A 23,836-nucleotide genomic window follows, 5' to 3' on the forward strand; every position below is an offset into this window, starting at 1 on the left:
TAAACTTCACATTAAAAGAAATACATTAAACCTCAAAAAATATTAAAACAAAAATGTAAGCATTCTTTTCTCAAGCATAAATTTACCCAATAAATAATGCTTTTGTACATATTCAGCTTATTATTGCCATCTCTATTGGTGCCTTAGGCTTAAATGGATTCTAACATAACCTTTGTAAATATCTATATAAGGTCTGAATCCCTGCATTTATAGTTTATACTATGGGAACTAATTGGGTAGAAAGGTTCATATATAAAACAATAACTAAGTACTTTCAGTTTAAAATCTAAATTACTGTGACTGGAGTCGGTATGTGATCGAGTACATGAGCACTGCATGCGTACGCGTGTGTGTCACGAACCAATCAAATGCCAGGAGAAAGGATATTAGCCAATCCCAGCACATGGGGCGGGGTTTCCCTGGACACGAGCACGAGTGGGCGTGTCCTCCTGCTCACATTCCGAATGTGCTACACCTCCCTCCACTACTCCACACTCAAACCTCTGCGTTATTCCCGCTGTTTTCAGCCCTTCTGCCTTATATTTAACGTGCTCGGGAAATGTCCACGAAATGAAGTGAATAAAAGGGTGAATGAGAGATTTTAGAGTTGTTGTCGACTCTTTGCAGCAGCCCAGCACCTGCGTGTCTTACCTGAGACTGAGGAGGAGGCTGCTCGTCAACTTGGCGTGAGGCTCACTTTCTCCTGTTCGTTTTCGCCGCTGAACTGAGGGCCTTTTTCCATCGAAGATGGCCGGAGAGGACGACCCCTGGAAAGAAGTGCTCGGTAAGACATGCCCCTTGTGAGAGACATGGCGTGTACCTGTGCTCACAGGTGGGGCAGATGGAATTCCCCATGTAGCCCGTTTGGACTGGCCAGAGCACCGTCTGCGCTGTGGACCTGTTAAGAGTGTTAACACGGATGGAGCTGTATGCTTGTTTTCCTTCTGCTGTCTTAAAGGGGAATTGCACTGACTTTTTTACATTTCTCAGTAATTAAGAGATTAAGACGAAAACTACGTCATTCAGAGAGGTTTCGTGTGAAAAGGTTCCAGTTTAGAGAAAATGACTGAGTCAGAACTGTTCACAGTGGCGCTGATAGGAACCAGACGTCTGAAGAGTTTAATGCCTTTAAAAGAAAGTCATTACATTAAATGGGGATCGGTACACATCTGTAGGGCAGTATAGGCCAAAACATTTTGAGGTCTAGGTTTTGGGGTTTACTGCTGTTTTAACATTGTAATTACGTATAAAAGCTCAGAACATCCGTGGAGGTGCACTGGTAGTCTTTGACAGTAAATAAAATGGCTATATTTGTGTTGTAGCCATTGGGACCCCTGGTTCCTATCACCACCACTGTAAAGAAATCTGAGCCAGTAGTTTTCTGAACAGGACACCATTTCACACCAAGCCACTCTGAATGACTATTCACATCTCAGTGGCTGAATGATGCAGACATTTAGAAAAATGGGTGGCATTCCCCTTTAAAGATTGGTCTTCCACTGAACAGTAAAAGTAAAAGAACTACCACATCCAAAAAGGTGCTTTGAGGAAGTTTCTCTTCTAGTATCTGTAAGAAATGGTCTTAAGCTGATATGATCAGGCTACTTTAGCAGGATTCCCTAACACATTCTGCTGTGGCCTTAGACAGTTGTACGCGTCTCTAGCAGCTATCAGAGTCGGTATCCTGACATTGCTCAACTAAGATAGCTTTGAGAGGCCAGTCTGAACACGCCTCGCTCCGCTCTGATATCTGAAGTGTTGTGGGTGTGTTTTTTGGGGCTGTGCTAACTCTTCAGTGACCTTGCAGTGTGCTGCTCTTCAAGTCATCCTGTTTGAGAAGGAGAGAAGGTGGGTATTCCAGTTAGCCACATAACGTAAAGGGGCACTCTGGTCAAAATGATGCGTTTAACCATCTCTACATCTGTTGTAAACATTCCTGCTCCCCTCCTGCACTGGTGCAGTACTCTGTACAGGGAGACTTTTCCAGTTAAAGACTGGAAAAGCCCCTTCTGGGTATGTATCTTGAACATGGGAGGAACATTTGATAAGTGTTTGGTATGTATACCTGATGTATACCTATACGGGCTGTTTGAAGGAGTTTATATTTCTCATTAACTGGTGAATGAAGAAGAAAGCCAGACAGCTACTGTTAGGATGCAGAACACCAGCCGGCCATCTGTATTCATTAGAACCTGCATCAGTGGCTCTGCTAGTATTGAGCATGTCTGTATTGCAGTGGGGTTATGAGGGGATTCCCTATCTCATTTACATAGCGCAAGCTGGGTATTACAGTGATGAAAACACAAAATCAGGATCACTGCCGAACTGAGGAGGCTGAGGGATGCAGTTCTGTGGTACAGAATACTATATAACACAACAGATAACTAGATAAGTGCTAATTTTAGGCTGGAAAGCCCCTTTAAGCTCAAAGTGAGGATATTTTTCTTAGGTCCTCTCCATATTGGACAGGTTTACTTTGGGCTTAAGTTATGTGGCTAATCTTGAGTTGTTTATGTACTTATATTCAGTTCTAATTTCCATATTTTATATAATTAGTCCACAAGTCTTGACTCTCCATGGCTCTAATTGTGCATTACACACATTTGGCTCAGAATAATAACATAATAAGCCATCCCAGCCCCCAGAATATGTAAGCATCTTCAGAAACAAATGGGTATGTTTATAACATAAGCCCTGCTCCATCTCCACCAGTTTTGGTCTGATAAGAGGCTCCGAGATGCCAAATTTGATCATAAATGAAAGAAAACTGTATTACAACCATGCTTCTGTACACTGTTTTTAGCCTTTTTGTTAGACACATTTTATAACCACCCCCTGGTAAGACTTTCTTCAACACTTTTGATTCAGCATAACCTCATACGCCTCCCTAAAACTGCAGTGAGGGAGAAGAGCCTGTTAAAGCCCATTTCATCTTCTATTAAATATTTCACACGGAGCTACAGACCTCCAGCATCCACAACCTGGACACTTTCCTGTTCCTTCCATCACACCTGAACCAGGTGCTCACTTGAATCCATGGAGGGTTGCAGGGCCTGTAATCTGGAGTTGTGCAGCAGAAGCACCTGCAGGGAAGAGCATTCTGAAGGGAGGCTTAAACTGTCATTTATATCTCCCAGTACTCAGGCTGATGATATGTTTTGTGTTTATTACATTGCAGCATAGACCCAGACAACAGACAGATTTATTTTTTATTTTATTTGTTTATTTGACAATACGCATAAATGTTGTTACATAGAATGCAACACATGCAATGCATATAGGCATCTAGCTTAAGCTAATTTGAAGGCCCAGTCCATGGTTAAGCCTTTAAAAATAAATAAATACATGTATTTGTTCATATCCTCAGGATTATTACTCAGGAACAGCTTGGAAAATTATGCACAGTGACTGTGTTATAATTAAGTTATAGCAGCAAGGAATGGAATAGACCTATGAACATGGGGTGAGTGACATGGCAAAATATTGTAACACAGCAGTTAAAGACATTTTCATAATATGCATCAATATATTTAGTTTTTCTGAGAATTAATTCAATTGAATTGAACCTGTGCTGACACATATAAAAATATAGCAGAGGCAATAATAGTAATAATAATAATAATAATAATAATAATAATAGCCTACAACTACAATGACTTTTACTGTTCTACAAACTACACTGAACTAAATCCTATTATAGAGGCCTAATTATGCTCACTTTGTAATGAAACGTAGTTAGTCAGTGCTTTTCAAGTACTGACGATATCAGAAAAGCGTGTCATCAAAAATGACAAAACATCATCATATTGCCCAGCCCTGGCAGGACGTAGTGGCATGTAATATACAATTCTGAAGTTCCTGTTCAGAACATAGGCTAAATAATGCGCCATGGCACTGAAATTTGAAATCCTAATATGAAAATTGATAATATGTACATATGTCTTAAAGGCACAACGTAAATAAATAAACAAAAACTTTCATTGTAGTAAATGAAGAGAGGCTGGAAAATGGTCAACAATTGGAGAGAAAAGAATGTAAAGAGAGAGAAATGAATATAATGCATTATATGAATATCTAATGTGTAACCCAGCACCTCATCCAGCTAATCAAGGTTTTGAAAGTCATAGGCAGGTGTTTTAGATTTGTTCAGGCCCTTTTTTCTCTGATGAGCTTGGCTGAGGTGCTGTAGGGTCAGTGGATTCAACATGCGATGGTCATATGAGTGAGATGTGAGGGTGGTGGGGATTTTAGTCCAGCGTGGAGGGATCCTCAGAAAGACTTTTCTTGGCTGACCTTTCTTGCCTTTCGTTTCTGCTTTTCTCTTTTTCCTCTTTTTTTTTTCTAAGCAATTTCCTTTAGGGTTGAACCACTTTCCCACTGGCCATTTCGTGAGTCTGTGAGTCTGTGATCTTGCCTTAGAAATCCTGCGATGATGTCATTGATCTAGTTCCCATCTGACTTTAGTGCAAAAACATCAAAGGGAGAAAGAGAAGAGAAAGGAAATAGACGGACGAGAAAGACTTGAAAGACTGAGGAGAGACGAGAGTCAAGCCAAGTGTAAATAATGGGATTTGTGCTGAGAATTGCTTCAAGGGTTTCAGAAGATTGACCAACAGATTCACAGCTATTGCAACTTATTTGATTTATTTATTTATTTTTGTTTTTGCTGATGAATACACTGTCAACATATGAATACACTGTCAACAAAAAAGGTACTAAACTTGACAGTTCGGTCATCTCAGTCATCTCGTCTGTTGAAATAACTCTCAGTACTGGGTACTCAGTACTGGGGCAGTATCTCTCTTATCACTGAGGTGGTCTCCTCAAGGGTACATCTCAGTACCTTTAGTCAGGGAACATTTTCTAGGATGTACTGACTCCACTCACCCCGTCTTGTCTCCAGGCTTTATATTTTATTGTTTAAAAGTACAAATATGTACTTTTCATCTCAGAAAAACTTACTTAAGGTCCTCAATTGGACCTTAAACCCACTGCTGTACCTTTGAGTCAACATTTACAGTGTTTGTACCTAGATGATGAAAAATGCATGCAGAGACCTTTACTACTAACAGTGTATTATGTGCATCTGCAACATGCAGAAACCCATTTGTCTCATGTATTTCTCTCTTTCTCTCCCTCTCTTCTCCTCCACTTCTCATCCTCCATGTGCAGAGAGTGTGCAGGATGCTGTGGGCCGGCAGGTTAAACTGAGCATGAAGAAGAAGGTGCAGGTGGAGGTGAAAGGGGACAAACTGGAGAGCCGGATCCTGGTGAGTGAATCTGTGTGTGGCGGTGTGCGGTCGGGGGGCATTTTGCTGTGCCCCATTTTAAACAGTCAGGTAACATCAATCAATTAAGCAGTCTGTCAGTCAGTTGGTGTGGAATCGCAGTGAAATGGTGATGAAATGCACACTTTTCTGTCCAAATCCTTCCAAACGCTGTATGAATGTGAATATGAGGCAAACCGCACAAAGTTGAACATTTTCACTGCGTCCGTATGCTGTTCTGCAGATGCGGTCGTGAAAATAAGTTAGACTCCAGTATTGCCCTCTATTGCCCTCTACAGCAGGACTTCTTAACCTGGGGGTTTGTGACAGGGTTCCAGGGGTCTCACAAGAGTGGTGCTATGAAAAAGTACTTATGCCTTATAACCCTAAAAAATGACCACACTCAGAAAACGGTTAAGAAGCCTTGCTCAGTAGAGAACACACTCGAATCATTTTTCAGCAGATTTCTCAAATTCAATTTATTTCCTGAGATTAACACGTTGGAAAAATTCAAAATATAAAAAAGTGCCATACATTTTACACAGGCTGCATTTTATATTTCTTTTTTTTTTCCCTGATATGTTTAATTTCAGCAAGTAAACAGTAATTGTCCATTAAAATGTGCAGTAGTCAATAAAACATGTAACTGGAGTGCCCAAAGTTACATACATGCAGTATCACAATATTTATATCATGATTACTATTACTAAATAACAAACAATGTGTTGTGCAGCCATAATAGCTTTGCTGCTTGTGCTTTGAGGTTGCGGCAGCTGAAATGAGAAGAAACTCTAAAGAAGGTTTTATTTCAGTAGTAGACAAAGAGCAGTAGTAGAGTCTCTCTGCTGTTCTGCTGCTGCCCAGCTGTGCTGTCTACATACAAAGCAGAGAGAATGGTCTTTTACTCTGATGTACATTCCTGCAACATCATTAGACAGTTTGCAGAGCCCAGAGCTGCCCACAAACACTTTGTCTTTGTGTAAGTGTGTGTGAAAGGGTACAGGGTGTGGTTGTAGACTGTAGGGATCTGATTGCACTGCCTGAGGCTATACTAACCAGCCTGAGCTCCACTGGCTGGAGTTTCGTGCATTGCATAATATTCTACTATACTTGGCAGTGGAGGCCACGGTAATTGTGACACTTTTTGTCTAAGCCTCTGTAACTTGGTGGGTGTTGTGCTACACCTTTCAGACTTATTCACTAACATTTGTCTGTGCGAAGCAAACGGTAAGTTGTGTTATTGCAGGGAAACAAACAGGAAAAACACTGTTAATAAGCCTGTTAGTCTGTTCTAAAACATTGTAAACACAATCCAGTCTGTATGTATGTGCGATGTTCCCCCTGAAGTCATAAGTGTAAACACAAAAATGATGTATATGTTAAATAATAAACGGTTAAATATTTTTAATGCGTTATTTATTTATTAAGCCCAAGAAACTTCTTGAAAAGGTCTAATTATGGTGCAGGAGCATATGCAGATCTATAAATATGCACAATTTATCATTCCATTTGAATCCCACCCTTAACCTCGGGGTTCGTGACAGGGTTCCAGGGGGCTGACAAGAGTGGAACTATAAATAAATATATAAACCTTATCTCATGACACGAGTTTTAGGTGTTAATGCATCACACTGTGCTGTTCTCAGCTGGGCGACGGTTCCCTGATGATGCTGCTTAATGTTGGATACTTAACGTTTGTGAGTTTGATGTAAGGTAATCAATTTTATGAAGTATTTGTATGAGTGAGGCCTTCAGTCTTTCAGTCACACATGCACGCATTTATTTGCATTCCCTCCTTTTTGTCCTGCTTTATCTGTGCTCTGTCTTTTCCCCGTTTCTCTCAGTGAGTTAGTGTTCTCGTGGCATGCCTAAGCACTCTGCTCGTCATGTCCTGACACACCACGATGCTGCTAGGTATGTGGAGTGTAGAGTGTTTGAGTAAAACACACACACACACACACACACACACACACACACACACACACACACACACAATCACACACTCACATGCTGCATTCCAGGCCTTTCCACAAGATTTAGTAAGAAATGCACTGGCAGCAACTACAGGCACTTCCTGCATGGCTGTTAGTTCTGCTAAAAGAAGCAGTTGCAGCTGTGTTTGGTGAGAGAGAGAGAGAGACAGAGAGGGAGAGAGAGAGGCTATATGCTTGTGTATGTATGTAGTTTGTTGTGTAGCGACAGGAATTGGATGGAACTTTGGAATGTTTTGCAACCCAACGAGACTCCACCCACCCAGATACGCACACTCGCTCGCTGGGCCTCAAAGTTAAGGACCCTCTTAGCGCTGGTATATGAAGGCCCCCGTTCAGTGTTCACACACATTTGAGACGGCCTGATCAGGCTGTACCGATGCAGCTTACTGACGTTAGCAATGTGACATTTAAATCTTCCATTTGAAAATTTGAATGTTAGATGTCATTATATACAGACTCTGGTGCTGCAGCATCATCTCGCACCTGTTTCTGCTGGGTTTTAACTTGTTTTGGGCTTTGTGTGGGGGATTATGGGAGACTGACCAGCCACATCCTTCAATTTCTTACAAACGATGACACATTTCTCAGCTGCATTCAAAGAATCCGACAAAAAAAAAACGAAACAGCCTTCAGTGACGTAACGGCTGAGAAACGCAATCTTCCGCGGCTGCACTCTCAGCTTTGGCTACAGAGTTGTATTAAGAGCTTTTCAGGACTCATGCATTATATAAGGGTGTTTCTACAGCTGAAGACACTTTTGGCTGGCAGTAGTTTTGGAAAATTGTCTGTCAGTTCTCCAATGTAAACAATGAATGACACAAAACTGCACATATAATTTCTATATTATATCTAATTTCTAATTTGATTCTGAATTTGTCTGTTAAGTCATTTAATCTGAACTGATTGTCTTTGCAACACTCTTAGCTGCTGCAGTAATATTTTCGCTCTTATTGGATATAAATGACAAATGTTTGAGTTACAGCTGTCAAACTAATATAATTTAAAAAATTAAATAACTCGTCAGGACACTATTTTGTGCAGATAATCGCATTTGACTTTTTGAGTTAGCATGCATGCAACACAGTTTCAGTTGAAATGCAGTCATTTAGGAAGTTCAGAACATGTTTTTATGCATTTTATGGATTTGAGGATTGAAATCACAGGTGTGGGACATGAAAAACAACTTTTGACCCAAAATGTGGTTCATACATTTTTAGCCACAGCTTTGTTTGTGAGAATGTGACACTAATAACACCAATAAAATGTTTTCTATGGTGTGTGCTAAAAATGTGCACATATATCCAAAAATCCCTTGTAAGGACCTAAAAGTGTCTGTACTTGCAGATACAGCCATATTTCTACTGTCAGGACAAAACGTTTTATCTCTATTATTGTTGTTGTTATTGTTATTGTTATTATTATTATTATAAAAAATTGACATGGACCTAATTTAAAATAAGAAAAATGCTCTTTTTTGTGTTAACATTTTATGATTAATGGACCAACAAGAACACTCCAGAATTACTTGGGGGGAAAAATGTGGTTTCACTAATTACCAGTCCAAGTTTATTTTTCTTCATTCCACAGTGAAGGTACCATTTTGGAGAGGTTTTTGTGTTGAACAGAGTGATATGTAAGTACCAAAGCCTAGGCCTAATCTTAACCCCAGTAACCAAAAGGAAACAGCTTTGCTTTTTTCAGTCAAATCTCTGCTCTCTCTGGAGAGGACACATTCTTGAAAGAAGAGAAATGTTATTTTTGATACATTTGTGTTTGATATAATTGTTCATGTTTCAGGTTTGCCGTTTAAAGGTTATATTGTGGTTGTTGTTATATGCAGGCTGAAAACTTTGTGTTTGCCACTGGACCGAGCCCCAGCTGGACTGTGCCGCTGTGTCTAATTGAAACAACAACAAATTTGCCCCCGTGCTAATGTCAGCTCAGATACATAACAAAACTATACCTGGTCATATCACTATGATACCATGCATAATCATAACGGTATGATTGTTTACTTGCAACCCTCAGTAATATTATTTAAAATGAATAATGCATTATGTGTGCTACAGTTTCTCATTATGTTTCGTGAGATTTCTGCCAAACACTCTGTAAAGCTTGCCCTGCCTATTTTTGTGGGTGAGACTGTATAAGTAACTTACACCATAACATGTTGTTGTGCTGCAAGTAGCAAGGCTGATGTAATTATACACCTCCTCCATCTCCTCCCTCCTCCTCCTCCTTCTGCTCCTCCAGTGGTCAGAATCACACCCTTTAGCCCTACCTGGCTTTCTGAAGATTACAGATTACCTCAATAAGTCTGAGAGCTTGAGGCCCAAAGTCAGGACCCACCTGTGGAAAAACAACCTCACAGTGATCTGAACAGAGCTAGAATGGCGTGAAAGAGAGAGGGAGTGAGACTAGGAGAGAGAGAGAGGAACAGTGAGAGAAAAGGGAGTGAGAGATGGGGAAGAGAGAGACCTGGCAGGGTTTAGCAGAGAAAAGGGAGCGTGTGTGTGCGTGTGTGTGTGTGTGTGTGTGTGTGTGAGAGGGAGAGTGAGAGAGAAAGATGAGATGGAGAGAGAGATGAGATGGAGAGAAAGAGAAAGGGGTAAGAAAGAGAGATGGGAAGAGAGGAAAAGAGGAAAATCAGAAGAGAGAAATAAAGAGGGAAAATAGAGCAAGAGAGGACAAATGGTATGGTGAAAAAAAGTAATGGAAGTGAAAAAGTAATGGAAAAGAAGTGGAGAGGAGAGAGTGATCAGTATTCAGGAAATCTCATGAATATCAGGAAATAGTGTAACATGAGTCATAGGCACCCCCCCCCCAACCCCCCCACCTCTCTCTCTCTCTCTCTCTCTCTCTCTCTCTCTCTCTCTTTCTCCCTCACCCCCTCCCTCTGACTACATTTAGTGCAACTGATCTGTTGCTAAGGATATTTATTGTTATTAAGAGACAGATTTAAGTGGGTGGGTGACTGTCTTGTGGGTGTGAACAGATATTAATAGTAATAGTAGCTGGTTATAAGTGGAATAACAGTCAGCTTAAGTTTGAGCCCCTGACACAATCTACACTATATTTCTAAAATTGTTCGCTCATCTGCCTTCACACGCATATGAACTTGAGTGACATCCCATTTTTAATCCATAGGGTTTAATATGATGTCGGCCCACTCTTTGCAGCTATAACAGCTTCAGGATGGTATTGAGTATTGTACAGTTTGGTATTGAGTTTTGTACAGTTTGGTATTGAGAATTGTACAGTTTGGTATTGAGTATTGCACAGTTTGGTGTTGAGTATTGCACAGTTTGGTATTGAGTATTGCACAGTTTGGTATTGAGTATTGTACAGTTTGGTATTGAGTATTGTACAGTTTGGTATTAAGTATTGCACAGTTTGGTATTGAGTATTGCGCAGTTTGGTATTGAGTATTGTACACTTTGGTATTGAGTTTTGCACAGATGAACCACACATTGTGAATCACACTGAGGGAGGAGTTATAGAGTTTGATGGCCACAGGTAAGAATGACTTCCTGTGGCACTCTGTGGTGCATTTTGGTAGAATGAGTCTTGCACTGAATGAGCTCCTGTGTCTCATCACCGTGTCGTAGAGTGGGTGGGAGCCATTGTCCATAATGGCCTGCAACTTAGACAGCGTCCTCCTCTCCGATGTTGCCATCAGCGAGTCCAGCTCCACACCCACAACATCACCGGCCTTGCGGATCAGTTTGTTGAGTCTGTTGGCATCTGCCACCGTTAGCCTGCTTCCCCAGCATGCAACAGCATAGAGGATAGCACTCACCACCACAGACTCACAGAAGATCCTCAGCATAGTCCGGCAGATGTTGAAGGACCTCAGGTGCCTCAGAAAATAGAAACGACTTTGGCCCTTCCACAATGACCCCCCTGATGGACACAGGGGTGACCGGTGTCTTGTCCTACATCAGGTCCACCACCAGTTCCTTTGTGTTTGTCACATTGAGCTCCAGGTGGTTCCGCTCGCACCATGCGACAAAGTCCTTCACCATCGCCCTGTATTCTTCCTCATCACCCTTGTTGATACATCCAACTACGGCAGAGTCATCTTCTGAAGGTGGCAAGTCTCTGTGCAGTAGCTGAAGTCCGTGGTGTAGAGGGTGAAGAGGAAGGGAGAGAGGACAGTTCCTTTTGGAACTCCAATGTTGCTGACCACTCTGTCCGACACACAGTCCTGCAGGCATACATACTGTGATCTGCCAGTCAGGTAGTCAACAATCCAGGACACGAGGGTGGTATCTACTTGCATCGCTGTGAGCTTATCACCCAGAAAAGCAGGCCAGACGGTGTTAAATGTGCTGGAGAAGTCAAAAAGCTCACAGTGCTGGCTGACTTATCCAGGTGAGCGTATACTCGGTTGAGCAGGTAGATGATGGTGTCTTCAACTCCCAGACAGGGCTGGTAGGCAAACAGGAGGGGTCCAGAAAAGGCTGGACTATGGGTCGGAGCTGATATAAGATGAGCCTCTCCATGGTCTTCATGACATGAGTCGTCAGTGCCACTGGCCTGTAGTCCTTGGCGTCGCTGGGTCGTGGCGTCTTTGGAACAGGAACAATGCAGGACGTCTTCCACATTGTAGGGACCCTCTGGAGACTCATGTTGAAGACATGTTGCAGTACTCCAGAAAGCTGGGAGGCACAGGCGTTAAGCACCCTGGGGGGAACCCCATCAGGGCCTGCAGCTTTGTTTGTGTGGAGTCTCTTCAGGTGTCTTCTCACCTGGGCAGCAGTGAGACTCACTGTAGAGGTGACGTGTGGGGGAGGGGTGGAGGTGTGAAATGGGCTGTCAGAGGAGGGGGGCAGGCTATCAGAAGGGGTAGGGTGGGTGAGTGGAATGGGCTGCTGAGGACCGGCAGCAGAGGAGTCAGGCTGGGGGGGGACAGAGCCTGCAGTGTCAAAAGAACAGATTTAGCTTGTTGGCCCTGTCCACGCTGCCCTCTACTCCTCTGTTGTAACTGGATCTGAAACTGGTAATGGTCCTCATTCCATTCCAAACCTCCCTCATGTTGTTCTGCTGGTGTTTGCACTCCTGCTTTCTCCTATATTTGTTCTTCGCCTCCTTGATAGCTGTCTTCAGTTCCATCTGGCTCGTTCTCTTCTTGTTGAAGGCCCTCTTCTTCTTGTTGAGGAGAGCTTTAATGTCCTTTGTTACCCACGGCTTGTTGTTTGGGTAATACTTAACAGTCCTTATATTAATTTATATAACACATACTCCTGGTAATCAAACCTGATTGGCTGATATAAAATACTCAACATATACACACATCAGTTTAATTCTGTATTTGTGGCTGTGGAGCAGTGCCATTGAGCTGTGGAGCAGTGGAGTTGTGTTCTATGGAGTGATGGAGCTCAATCCAATTCCTTTGGGATGAGTTGTGATCCAGAACTGATCATCCGACATCAGTACCTGACCTTATTAATGCTCTTGTGGCTGATTGCAATCAGATCCTCACAGCAGTGTTTCGGTGTTTGGTGTAAGGCTTTTCCAGAAGTGTAGAGGCTGTTATTGCAGCAAAGGAGGAGCAAATTTCCTGTTAAAACTCCTCATTTCAGAAATAATGCTGGACAAGCAGGTGTCTCCAAGACTTTTGGACATATAGGGCTGGTTTCCTAGACCCAGATTAAGCTATATAGAATTTTCGTTGATGACTCACCATTGGAGCTTCAGTTTAATCCATGACTGGTTTTAGTCCATGTCTAAGAGACCAGCCCACAGTGTTTTTAAAGATGGTGCTAACTGTGGTTGCTGAATTTGAGTGTTAGTAACCATAAAACAAGCACAACCCAAACTGACGCAAAGTCTCAGAGTGCTGTTATATTTTAGTTTTTGTTTTTAATTTTTCCTGTTCTAACCTACAGAAGAATCCTCAGTGGGAGAACAGTTTCCACAGAGTTGGCCAACTGACCCAGATGCTACACTGATCTGATAATGTTTCCTTCTGTTTGGAGCTGTTCTAAATGGTTGTGTTGTGTTTTTGGTTTCAGCTGAGCAGTTTTATGGTTTGTAATGGTCCAGCTTGGGTCACACTCTAATTATTTATTTTCTCTCCTCAGGCTCTGGCTCCACATCGGGCCTTTCTGCTGTCCACTCGAGCCCCCGCCAGGGTGAGTGAGCCTGTGTTTGTCTGTGACTTTCATAATCTAATCTAAGACAACAGGAGCTGTAGCTTTAAGTGGGTCTCTGTGTGTGAAGGAGATGCTGGATCTCCAGACATGCTTCAGCCTGTTTACCACAAGATTCGCAGATTCGAGTCTCTCTTTCTCTCTCTCTCTCTCTCTCTCTCTCTCTCTCTCTCTCTCTCTCTCTTAAATTATTCTTTATTTTCTCATCTCTCCAGTTGTTTTTGCAGCTGTACTGTATGTGTGTTGTCATGTCATCATATCAAACTTCTATTTAGTGGTAAATAATAGAGCTGAACATGGCATGTGCTTTTTCTGTTCATATTCTTGAGGAAACTGATACTGATCTAAATGTGAATGAGGTGTGTGGTGTGTGTGGGTGGTGTGGTGTGCCTCAGATATTTTTCCCACGAGCTCATTTGAGGAGAAACAACACCAGATCTGAACAGCTGGAAACACACACTCTCGCACACACACACACACACACACACACACACACACACACACACACACACAGAAAGAGAGAGAGGCAGGAAGAGTGTCTGGTTTAGTTTGGCCTCCCATGTTCAGGCCCTCCTGTCATCTCTCACTTTCTGTATGTGTGTGTATGTGGATCTACATTCATTTGGGTCTCTGCTGTGTCCACTCTTATGCTTATAGGGTACAGCCAAGAGTATTTTTGTTTACTCTTAGGGATGTAAATGTATATATATGTGTGTGTGTGTGTGTGTATATATATATATATATATATATATATATACTGGTCAAAAAAATAAAGGGAACACTTAAACAACACAATATAACTCCAAGTAGATCAACCTTCTGTGAAATCAAACTGTCCACTTAGGAAGCAACTTAGGAAGCAACTTAAGAAGCAACACTGATTGACAATCAGTTTCACTGCTGTTGTGCAAATGGAACAGACAACAGGTGGAAATTATTGGCAAATAGCAAGACACACTCAATAAAGGAGTGGTTCTGCAGGTGGGGACCACAGACCACTTCTCAGTACCTTTCTGCGTTCTGGCTGATGTTTTGGTCACTTTTGAATGTTGGTGGTGCTTTCACACTCGTGGTAGCATGAGACGGACTCTACAACCCACACAAGTGGCTCAGGTAGTGCAGCTCATCCAGGATGGCACATCAATGCGAGCTGTGGCAAGAAGGTTTGCTGTGTCTGTCAGCGTACAGGCGCTACCAGGAGATAGGCCAGTACACCAGGAGACGTGGAGGAGGCCGTAGGAGGGCAACAACCCAGCAGCAGGACCGCTACCTCCACCTTTGTGCAAGGAGACACAGGAGGAGCACTGCCAGAGCCCTGCAAAATGACCTCCAGCAGGCCACAAATGTGCATGTGTCTGCACAAACGGTTAGAAACCAACTCCATGAGGATGGTATGAGGGCCCGACGTCCACAGATGGGGTTGTGCTCACAGCCCAACACCGTGCAGAACGCTTGGCATTTGCGAAAGAGCACCAGGATTGGCAAATTCGCCACTGGTGCCCTGTGCTCTTCACAGATGAAAGCAGGTTCACACTGAGCACATGTGACAGACGTGACAGAGTCTGGAGACGCCGTGGAGAGCGATCTGCTGCCTGCAACATCCTTCAGCATGACCGGTTTGGCAGTGGGTCAGTAACGGTGTGGGGTGGCATTTCTTTGGAGGGCCGCACAGCCCTCCATGTACTCGCCAGAGGTAGTCTGACTGCCATTAGGTACCGAGATGAGATCCTCAGACCCCTTGTGAGACCATATGCTGGTGCGGTTGGCCCTGGGTTCCTCCTAATGCAGGACAATGCTAGACCTCATGTGGCTGGAGTGTGTCAGCAGTTCCTGCAAGATGAAGGCATTGAAGCTATGGACCGGCCCGCCCGTTCCCCAGACCTGAATCCGATTGAGCACATCTGGGACATCATGTCTCGCTCCATCCATCAACGCCACATTGCACCACAGTCTGTCCAGGAGTTGGCGGATGCTTTAGTCCAGGTCTGGGAGGAGATCCCTCTGGAGACCATCCGCCACCTCATCAGGAGCACGCCCAGGCATTGTAGGGAGGTCATACAGGCACCTGGAGGCCACACACAACACCGAGCCTCATTTTGACTTGTTTTAAGGACATTTCATCAAAGTTGGATCAGCCTGTCGTGTGTTTTTCCACTTTAATTTTGTGTGCGACTCCAAATCCAGGCCTCCATTGGTTAATAAATTTGATTTCCATTGATGATTTTTGTGTGATTTTGTTGTCAGCACATTCAACTTTGTACAGAACAAAGTATTCAATGAGAATATTTTATTCATTCAGATTTAGGATGTGTTATTTGAGTGTTCCCTTTATTTTTTTGAGCGGTGTATATAATTTGAAATGACAGGATGTTTAAGCAACTAACTTTGTAGCTTAGTGTCCACTAACTGCCTGCTTCATCAAGTACACCTTGTTCTACAATTACAGACTTTACTCCATCTCTTTCTTTGCATACTTTGTTAGACCCTTTTTACACTGTTCTTCACTGGTCAGGACCCCCACAGGACCACAGCAGAGCAGGAGTTATTAGGGTGGTGGCTCATTCTCAGCACTGCAGTGACACTGACGTAGTGGTGGTGGTATCGTCTCTGACTTTACTTCTATAAGGTGGACCAACATGGTAGATGTGTCTTATAGAGTGGGCAGTAAGTGTACACAGTGTTTGAAAATTCTAGCAGCACAACAGACACTAACGCACCACCACCACATCAGAGTCACTGCAGTGCTAAGAATAATCTACTGCCCAAATAATGCCCCCTCTGTGGTGGTCCTGTGGGGTTCCTGACCATTGAGGAATAGGGTAAAAGGGAGTTAATATAAAATTATATCGGCCAAGGTTGTCGTCAGTCATAATTTCTAGACCCTTTTTAGAAGTAGACGATATGGCAAAAACCTAATATCATGATATTTTGAGAAATTATCACGATACTCGATATGTCATATTTATTTTTTTCTGATATCTGATCAGTTAGAGCAATTTTTTAAAAATCCAGTGAAGAAACAAACAGCTCTTCCAGTAGACTGTCTGACATGCTCACAATATGCTTATCATGACAATTGATCATGACTACCATATCATATCGCTCAGCCCTAATGCCGGCACTTCAGTGCAGCAATTCTTAGTCCATGTGTTAGAGATCCATACTCTGTATTTCTTGGTGTTGTCCCCACATCAGCGGACCTTCGACACTTCCTCAGATCATTAATCAAGCCAAGCATGAAAACACCTCGGGTTTCTGGGGTCCTGAGGTTTTAAAACTACTCATCTAACACTCTTGTTTCTTCCAGATAGAACAAACCTTCAATTTCTTTGACATTCAAGCTGTCAGCAGCAGCAAGCCAAACCAGGTGTGTTTCTCATAACATCTCATAACATCTTAAACTGTAGAGTTTTAAAAGAATATACTTGTTATTAGGCTTGTTATCCTGTTATATATAAATATGTACTTATAAATGTGAGGTGATGTGATATTTACATGGTGAATCTATTATACAACTTTACTTGCTTAGAATGTCCAGAAACCTGCATTTCTCTTTTAAAAACTGCTGCAACCCGCACGAAACTCAGCTGCAACTGTCCATAGTCCGTGAAACAAGTTTCAAGAAACAGACATTCAAAACGCTGATAACGTACCACAGATGATTTCTGGGGACTAAAAAATATGTCTTTATTTTATTTTTACATTTTTTTCATGACTTTTTATTCCATAGAATCTCAGCATGAGCCTTTAACACCACAGTCACACAGGCTCTCATGTCATATCACTTTAAAGCGCTGCTGTCTTGTCGCAGGTCACAGACAGTCTTTATTCTGAACAGAACCTTGTAAGTGATCCTTAGTGGTCTGTGTTTACCTGCTGAAGTGCTGAACGGACTGTAGCTGTGTGCGCAATATGCCTTGAGGTCTTCACCAAAAAGCAAAGCAAAAGTGGACTGGCAGCGTTTTGTTTTCAGAATGCACAAATTAACCACAACTCTACACATCTTTTCAGACCCATAGCACTGAGTCGTCCTCTCACAGTGGAAGGATGGACAGAAGCACCTGTGAATTTTTTTGTTTTAGATCTGAAGCAGCCTGATTTTCTCCTCTCTCTCAAAGAAGGAAGCTTTAAGTGCTGTTTAACTGATGGGGACAGTGCAGGTGTCTAAAAACTGCTGCAACCCGCATAACACTCAGCTGCAACTGCCCATAGTCCATGAAACAAGTTTCATGAAACAGACATTCAAAACGCTGATAATGTACCACAGAAGATTTCTGGGGACTAAAAAATATGTCTTTATTTTATTTTTACATTTTTTTCATGGCTTTTTATTCCATAGAATCATTGTGCTGTATTTCAGAGCTTAACGCTATTTTCTTTGTTAAGTTTTGGTGGGGGGGGGGGGGGGGGGGGGGGGGGGGTTCTTCTGTTCTTCTGGAAGCTCTAGATACATCACTAACTGTGAGCTATCGTCTGAACAGATTTCAGTCAGTTGTTGGAAATGGAAAACAGAGGCTTAGCTGTAAAAGTCACAGTTGGTCACATTTTTTGTGTCCAGAATGATGCTATAAATGAAAAATATGAGCTACCAACTATGCTATCTGTTGGAATAATCAAATATATTGCAAATGACTGTGATTATTTTTAAATCATTTTGTGTAACTCAATGTTTATAGAAATTGTCTCTCATCTAACTCAGTCAGCAGCCAGTTGAATAAGAGTTTTAGCTTATATAAGCCAGTCTTATAGTTTAAAGGGTTAACATTCCCTTAGACAGGTGAGAAAACTAACCTCAAATTAGATCCCATATCAGAACTACAGATATTAAACTGAGCTGAGGGTGGTGGGATGTGCATGTTGATGTTAAGGTGCCATGTAGAAGTTCTGTATGTTGTGCCTGTGTCTGTATGCAGTTGGTTGTGGACTATGATAAAGGCCAGTTGTGTCTGAAGCTCAGCTCTAATGAGGAGGCTGATGAAGTCATCGCTCAGGTTGGGATCAGCATACAGGAACATTGTCCAGGACTAAACCCAGTGTACGTCTGTCGGTCTGTCTGTCTGTCTGTCCGTCTGTGTATTCATCTGTATTTTTAGACACTCTGTTTCCTCCTTTATGTTAAACATTAAACTAAAAGAGTGTGTGTGTTGTAGGAGGGTGATGAAGAGACTCTCTCTAAAACCAGCAGAGAGGGTGGCCAGTCTGCAGACACTATGGGACAAAAACACATCTACTGACGCTGGACCCTGTGGTACTGGACCCTGTCTATCTGTCTTTCTGTATGCTTGTCTGTATCTGTCTGTTTACACTGCAGTACAAAAGTCAGATATCGCCCTTCATTGATTCATTTTCTAGTCAAAACAGCTGTTAGATACAGATTATTTGTCCACTCTTTGCCTCCATCACATTGTCCATTCCTTTAAGGAGACTAATTTTCAGTTTTCCACGCCTCCAAAGTTCAGTCTTAGGGTGTTTTCACATTTAGTTCTTTTTAAATGAACTGAGTTCTGTTAAAGTGAACCTAAAAAGGAAACCAACTGTAAATGACCTCACAATGTAAGTGAAATATAAAGAGGACTCGTTTTTTGGTCCTTTGAGGTCTCAGACCACTTCTTGTTCAGAGCTTCATTAGAACTCAGACCTCTTTCACACCACTCATGGTGTGCACAGTGCTAGCAAAGTAGGCAGGATTCTCTGATAAATCTAACCATTCAGGTGGTCAGTGGAACTGACTGTTTTCAGCTGTGCTCTTCGCTGAGCCCCACCCAGAGAACATCCACGTCTCCAATGAAATTGCATATTTGAAAGAGCATTGATTCAGCGTTCAGTGTGAAAGGAGCTTAAAACCCTGCCTTGCGTGCTCAGCATGAGCCTTCAACACTGTACCGTCACGCGGGCTCTACACGTCATATCACTTTAAAGCGCTGCTGTCTTGTCGCAGGTCACAGACAGTCTTTATTCTGAACAGAACCTTGTAAGTGATCCTTAGTGGTCTGTGTTTACCTGCTGAACGGACTGTAGCTGTATGCGCAATAAGCCTTGAGGTCTTCGCCAGAAAGCAAAGCAAAAGTGGACTGGCAGCGTTTTGTTTTCAGAATGCACAAATTAACCACAACTCTACACATCTTTTCAGACCCATAGCACTGAGTCGTCCTCTCACAGTGGAAGGATGGACAGAAACAGCTGTGGATTTTTTGTTTTAGATCTGAAGCAGCCTGATTTTCTCCTCTCTCTCAAAGAAGGAAGCTTTAAGTGCTGTTTAACTGATGGGGACAATGCTGGTGTTTACCAGGTCTTGCAGGTGGTTGTTAGGAGTCCCAGTTTCTTAGCTTTTTTGTGTGTCTCTCTCTCTCTCTCTCTCTCTCACTCTCTCTCTCTCTCTCTCTCTCTCTCTGCAGGTGCTTTCTCTCGCATGTATTGGTGTGTGTGTGATCAGTTGGGTCTTCCCTACAGAGAAGAGGTGCAGTGGGTATGTATAACTTCCTCTCTATCTCTTTCTCTCTCCCCCTTTCCTCTTTGATCCCTCACTTCATTCTTCTGTCTCCAGGATGTGGACACTATTTACCTAACCCAGGACACGCGAGAGCTAAACCTGCAAGACTTTATCCACCTGGAGAACAGGTAACAGCTGCCAACAGTGGATTTGGGTGTGTGTGAGTTTGTTTAGGTTTGTGCATGTAAACAAGAGAACAAAGATTTAAAAAATGCTTGAATCCAATTGAACAGTTTGTAATAACTTGCTATATTAAAACGGTTTGTTTAGAGGAAAAAATATTCAAATAAATGTAAATATCAGTGACAGTCAGGGGTGGAAATGGGCTGGAACTCACCAGAACCCTATTCTAAGAGTAAAAGTTGGGATGAAACGGTGTTCCGGCTCCAATTTTTGATAATGTTGATAATCGTTTTATAATGAACGTGTGTGTAGTTATTTTACTTTGTTCCAAAGTGTGTTTGTGAAACTTATCTGTTGAAAAGTATCCATTGAATGCACCCCAAATTCAGCCTACAGCCTGTTCAGCCAATGGAAAGTCACACTGCAGCAGGGCCCTCCCGCCCAGTCTCTGTGGTAACGCATGGGGTATGTTTGGAATGTGGAAGTAGTCAAGAAACTCCACAGTTGGTAATAAAAGTGGTGGATGGCTTTCTAATTTCCCCACACCTTGGTGGCATTCATTTGGATGTCTTGTTTATTTTTATTTTATTTATTTTTTTATGTCAGAAATTTCTGTCACTGAACTCACTTTAAAACATCCATAATAAAGTCATGAAGTACATAAGCCAGTGCAACTTAAGCAGAAAGTACTTTGATTTCTTTGTTACAATCAGTCAACAAGACTGTTGTTGGCAACGTATTTTCTGGTTTTGATCTTTCAGCTTTGAGGAAACAAGTTCAGAGATCAAGGTAGTAATGTTAAGCCTCTAAAAATGAACTAATAACTAATGAGCTCTCAATCCCTTCAGGATTTCAGGGGTGGGCAATATGATTGTTGTATCGCTATTGTGATCAATTCTGTCCCGATCACTTTTCTAAACATATCGTGAACATTGACAGCACTTGAAAAACACTTAACAAATACGTTTCATGTTTCATCATCACAAAGTGAGCATAACTAGACCTGTTCACTGGATTTAGTTCAGTACAGTTTGTAAAACATTAAACATTGAAGTAGGTTTATTTTTAGTAGTAGTACTTTAATTATTATTATAGTATTTTTATAATATATATAATAATATATAATATATAAGTTTAATTTTGTCTATCCCAGTTTATCAAATCTGACAAAAACTAAATATAAAGATGCTTAAGTGCATCATAAAAATGTTTTTAACTCCTTAAAGGGCCAGGGCCGTTAATAATGTGATTTCTCAGTGCGGTTGTTGCATTTTTTGATAGGCAGGAGCATCATCTAACAATGCTGACAATTCATAGATTTTTATTTAGTTGGTGCCACAAATGATCTTTTTAAACAGCTAAATGTATAATAAGTAATGCACAGTCTAAAGCTTGAGTGCTGACAAGTTTTGTTGATTTGAAGAGTGAATAATTACTTTATTTGATTTCTTTATTTGCTAAAGAATCTGAGAATTTCCCCCAGTTGTGGCACTAATAAAGGATTATCTTATCTTAAATTTAACATAGCAGGAAAAATCTCAACATGTGGCCTGTGCATAAGTTATGGCACATTTGATATTTTATGTTTATTAACCTCAGCAAATATATATATATAACTGTGTAATAAAATTAGTAGAAAATGCCATACAGTGTGATCTCTGTAGAGCATGTGTTTGTTTATTTTCACTTAGAAAATGAACACAATGTTTCAATGGACTGAGGTATTAAAAACTGCACATACAACTGTAAATCACACATCAGATGTGTTTTGTTGTTGCTCTGATTAAAAATAAACGCTTACTGATCTGAGCCATGATCTGAATGAGCTGGTGTTCGCTCTCTGAAGAAAGAAAGCAAGAAAGAAAGCTTAGTGCATGTTTTAAATGGTGTATTTAGCTGTGGCTGATGCGGACACGCACACACAGATTTGAATGAAAATCGGACCATTGCCAAGGTCTCCGAATGGACCACAAGCAAGACGCTGGGTTGGACAGGGTCAAATCATTTCTGGGGAAAAAAGAGTTTATATTGTTTTTAACAATAGTTTGCAGAAGAAGAAAATATTTAGACAAAACTTGCTTTTTGTACAAAAGTGAAAGTAGATGATAAATATACTAAATATAAATATAGTATTTCATCATAATTGTTTTATGTTAACTGAACTTTCGCAGGTATTTTATCTTATTTAATTAATTGAGTCAGATATGTGTACCTCTATTCGTCTGCCTACCTGGAGCAACAGCACCATCAGCGTCATACTGTTAGTCCAAATGACTCTGAGTCTTGTTCAGATCAATATGTGATGTTTCGTATACATACATGATAATGATGATGATGATGATGATGAGGATGAGGATAAGGATGTTTGTATGTTTCATTCTTTGCTAAGGGATCTGATGGCCATCGTGGCTGTGCTGGAATACAACCAGTGGTTCACCAAACTCTCCCTGAAGGATTATAAACTGGTACGTCTCTCTTCTCTCGCAGTGTCTGCTTTTTTGTAACTTATATTTTTGTATTGAGGTATGCTTTATGTGTGTGTAGCCTACAGATTTATGTGATCAGATTTTGAGAGTAGTGGCTCGTTCTAGCAGGCTGGAGGAGCTGGTTCTGGAAAACACAGGACTCAAAGCGTAAGCAAAGCACACTCACTCACAACACGCAGATCGTTGCTGTCGCGCAACAACCTAGCGTCTCCTTTTTTGTTGTTTTTTACTGTTTAAACTTTAAAACTATATATAACCTTTTGCATTGTGCCAAAATTTGATGGTAATAGAAACGCCTCCAAATAATTTGTTACATCAGCCTCTATTACAGCGTTCTGAGGTTTTTTCCATCTCCTGTAAAGCTACAGGTTTGCAGATATGGGATCAGAGGGGGAAAACATTTTGAATCTGGTCAAATCTTGTAACAAATCTGTCCTGAGATATCACTCACTCACACTGTGATGTGATATTGTTAGTTGTGAAGTTCGTCTTAGGAGACTTTGATCATGATAGCCTGCTTTCAGATGCTCATCTTAAATAAAGTGCTTCAATAAGAAAAAAATGCAAAAGTGTTTCTAAAGAAAAAAAATGGTAAAAAAAGGTTTCAGTATCAGTGCCATAAAAGAAAACATAATGTTGTGTCTCAATATGTATGTGTTCTTAGTGATTTTGCACAGAAGTTGGCCAACGCTCTGAGCCAGAACCCCCACTCAGCTCTACATGCACTTAACCTGGCCAATAACTCCTTGGAGGACAAAGGTACCTTGGTGGTTGGTGGTGGTGCTAGTGATGATGGTGGTAGTGGTTACGATTGTGGTGATGGTTTTCATGGTAATGATAATACTGATGGTGATGATGATTATGGTTATTATAATGTGTTTATAAGGTTTCTGTGCTCTCTGCTGGGAAAACATGGTGATGATGACTATGATGATGGTGTTTATTATAATGATAATGATTATGGTGATAATAATAGTGATGATAGTGATGATGATAGTGATAGTTATCATGATGGTGGTGATGATGATGGTCAAAGTAATGTGATGGTTAAAAATATGATGGTGATTAAGATGGAATAGTGATGGAAAGGATAATGGTGATTTTCATGATAGTGGTGTTAATGGGAATGGTGTTGATGTTGATGATGATGCTAATGAAGATGATGAATGGTGATGGTGATGCTGATGATGACGATAGTGAGTGATGTTGATGATAATGATGATGGTGATGATGGTTAAAATATGATGGTGATTAAGATTGTAATAGTGGTTGTGAAGATGGTGATAGTGATGGAGACGATAACGGTGATGGTTGTGATAGT

At 41.4% G+C, this 23,836-nt stretch overlaps 1 protein-coding gene across 1 annotated transcript in view; it reads left to right on the forward strand.

Moving 5' to 3' along the window:
• Positions 1–474: 474 nt before the first annotated feature.
• LOC108442487 (F-actin-uncapping protein LRRC16A-like) overlaps positions 475–23,836 on the forward strand; it is a 53,083-nt gene continuing 29,721 nt past the window's right edge. Inside the window, exons 1-11 of the mRNA XM_017722551.2 lie at positions 475–784; positions 5,173–5,270; positions 13,348–13,398; positions 16,724–16,783; positions 18,330–18,451; positions 18,567–18,664; positions 19,812–19,882; positions 19,961–20,034; positions 22,419–22,494; positions 22,574–22,662; positions 23,180–23,274. Coding sequence (XP_017578040.1) covers positions 748–784; positions 5,173–5,270; positions 13,348–13,398; positions 16,724–16,783; positions 18,330–18,451; positions 18,567–18,664; positions 19,812–19,882; positions 19,961–20,034; positions 22,419–22,494; positions 22,574–22,662; positions 23,180–23,274 — 871 coding nt within the window. The 5' untranslated portion in view covers positions 475–747. The remainder of the gene's footprint in view (positions 785–5,172; positions 5,271–13,347; positions 13,399–16,723; positions 16,784–18,329; positions 18,452–18,566; positions 18,665–19,811; positions 19,883–19,960; positions 20,035–22,418; positions 22,495–22,573; positions 22,663–23,179; positions 23,275–23,836) is intronic.

Source organism: Pygocentrus nattereri, chromosome 11, assembly GCF_015220715.1.
Source record: "Pygocentrus nattereri isolate fPygNat1 chromosome 11, fPygNat1.pri, whole genome shotgun sequence".
Taxonomy (NCBI): domain Eukaryota; kingdom Metazoa; phylum Chordata; class Actinopteri; order Characiformes; family Serrasalmidae; genus Pygocentrus; species Pygocentrus nattereri.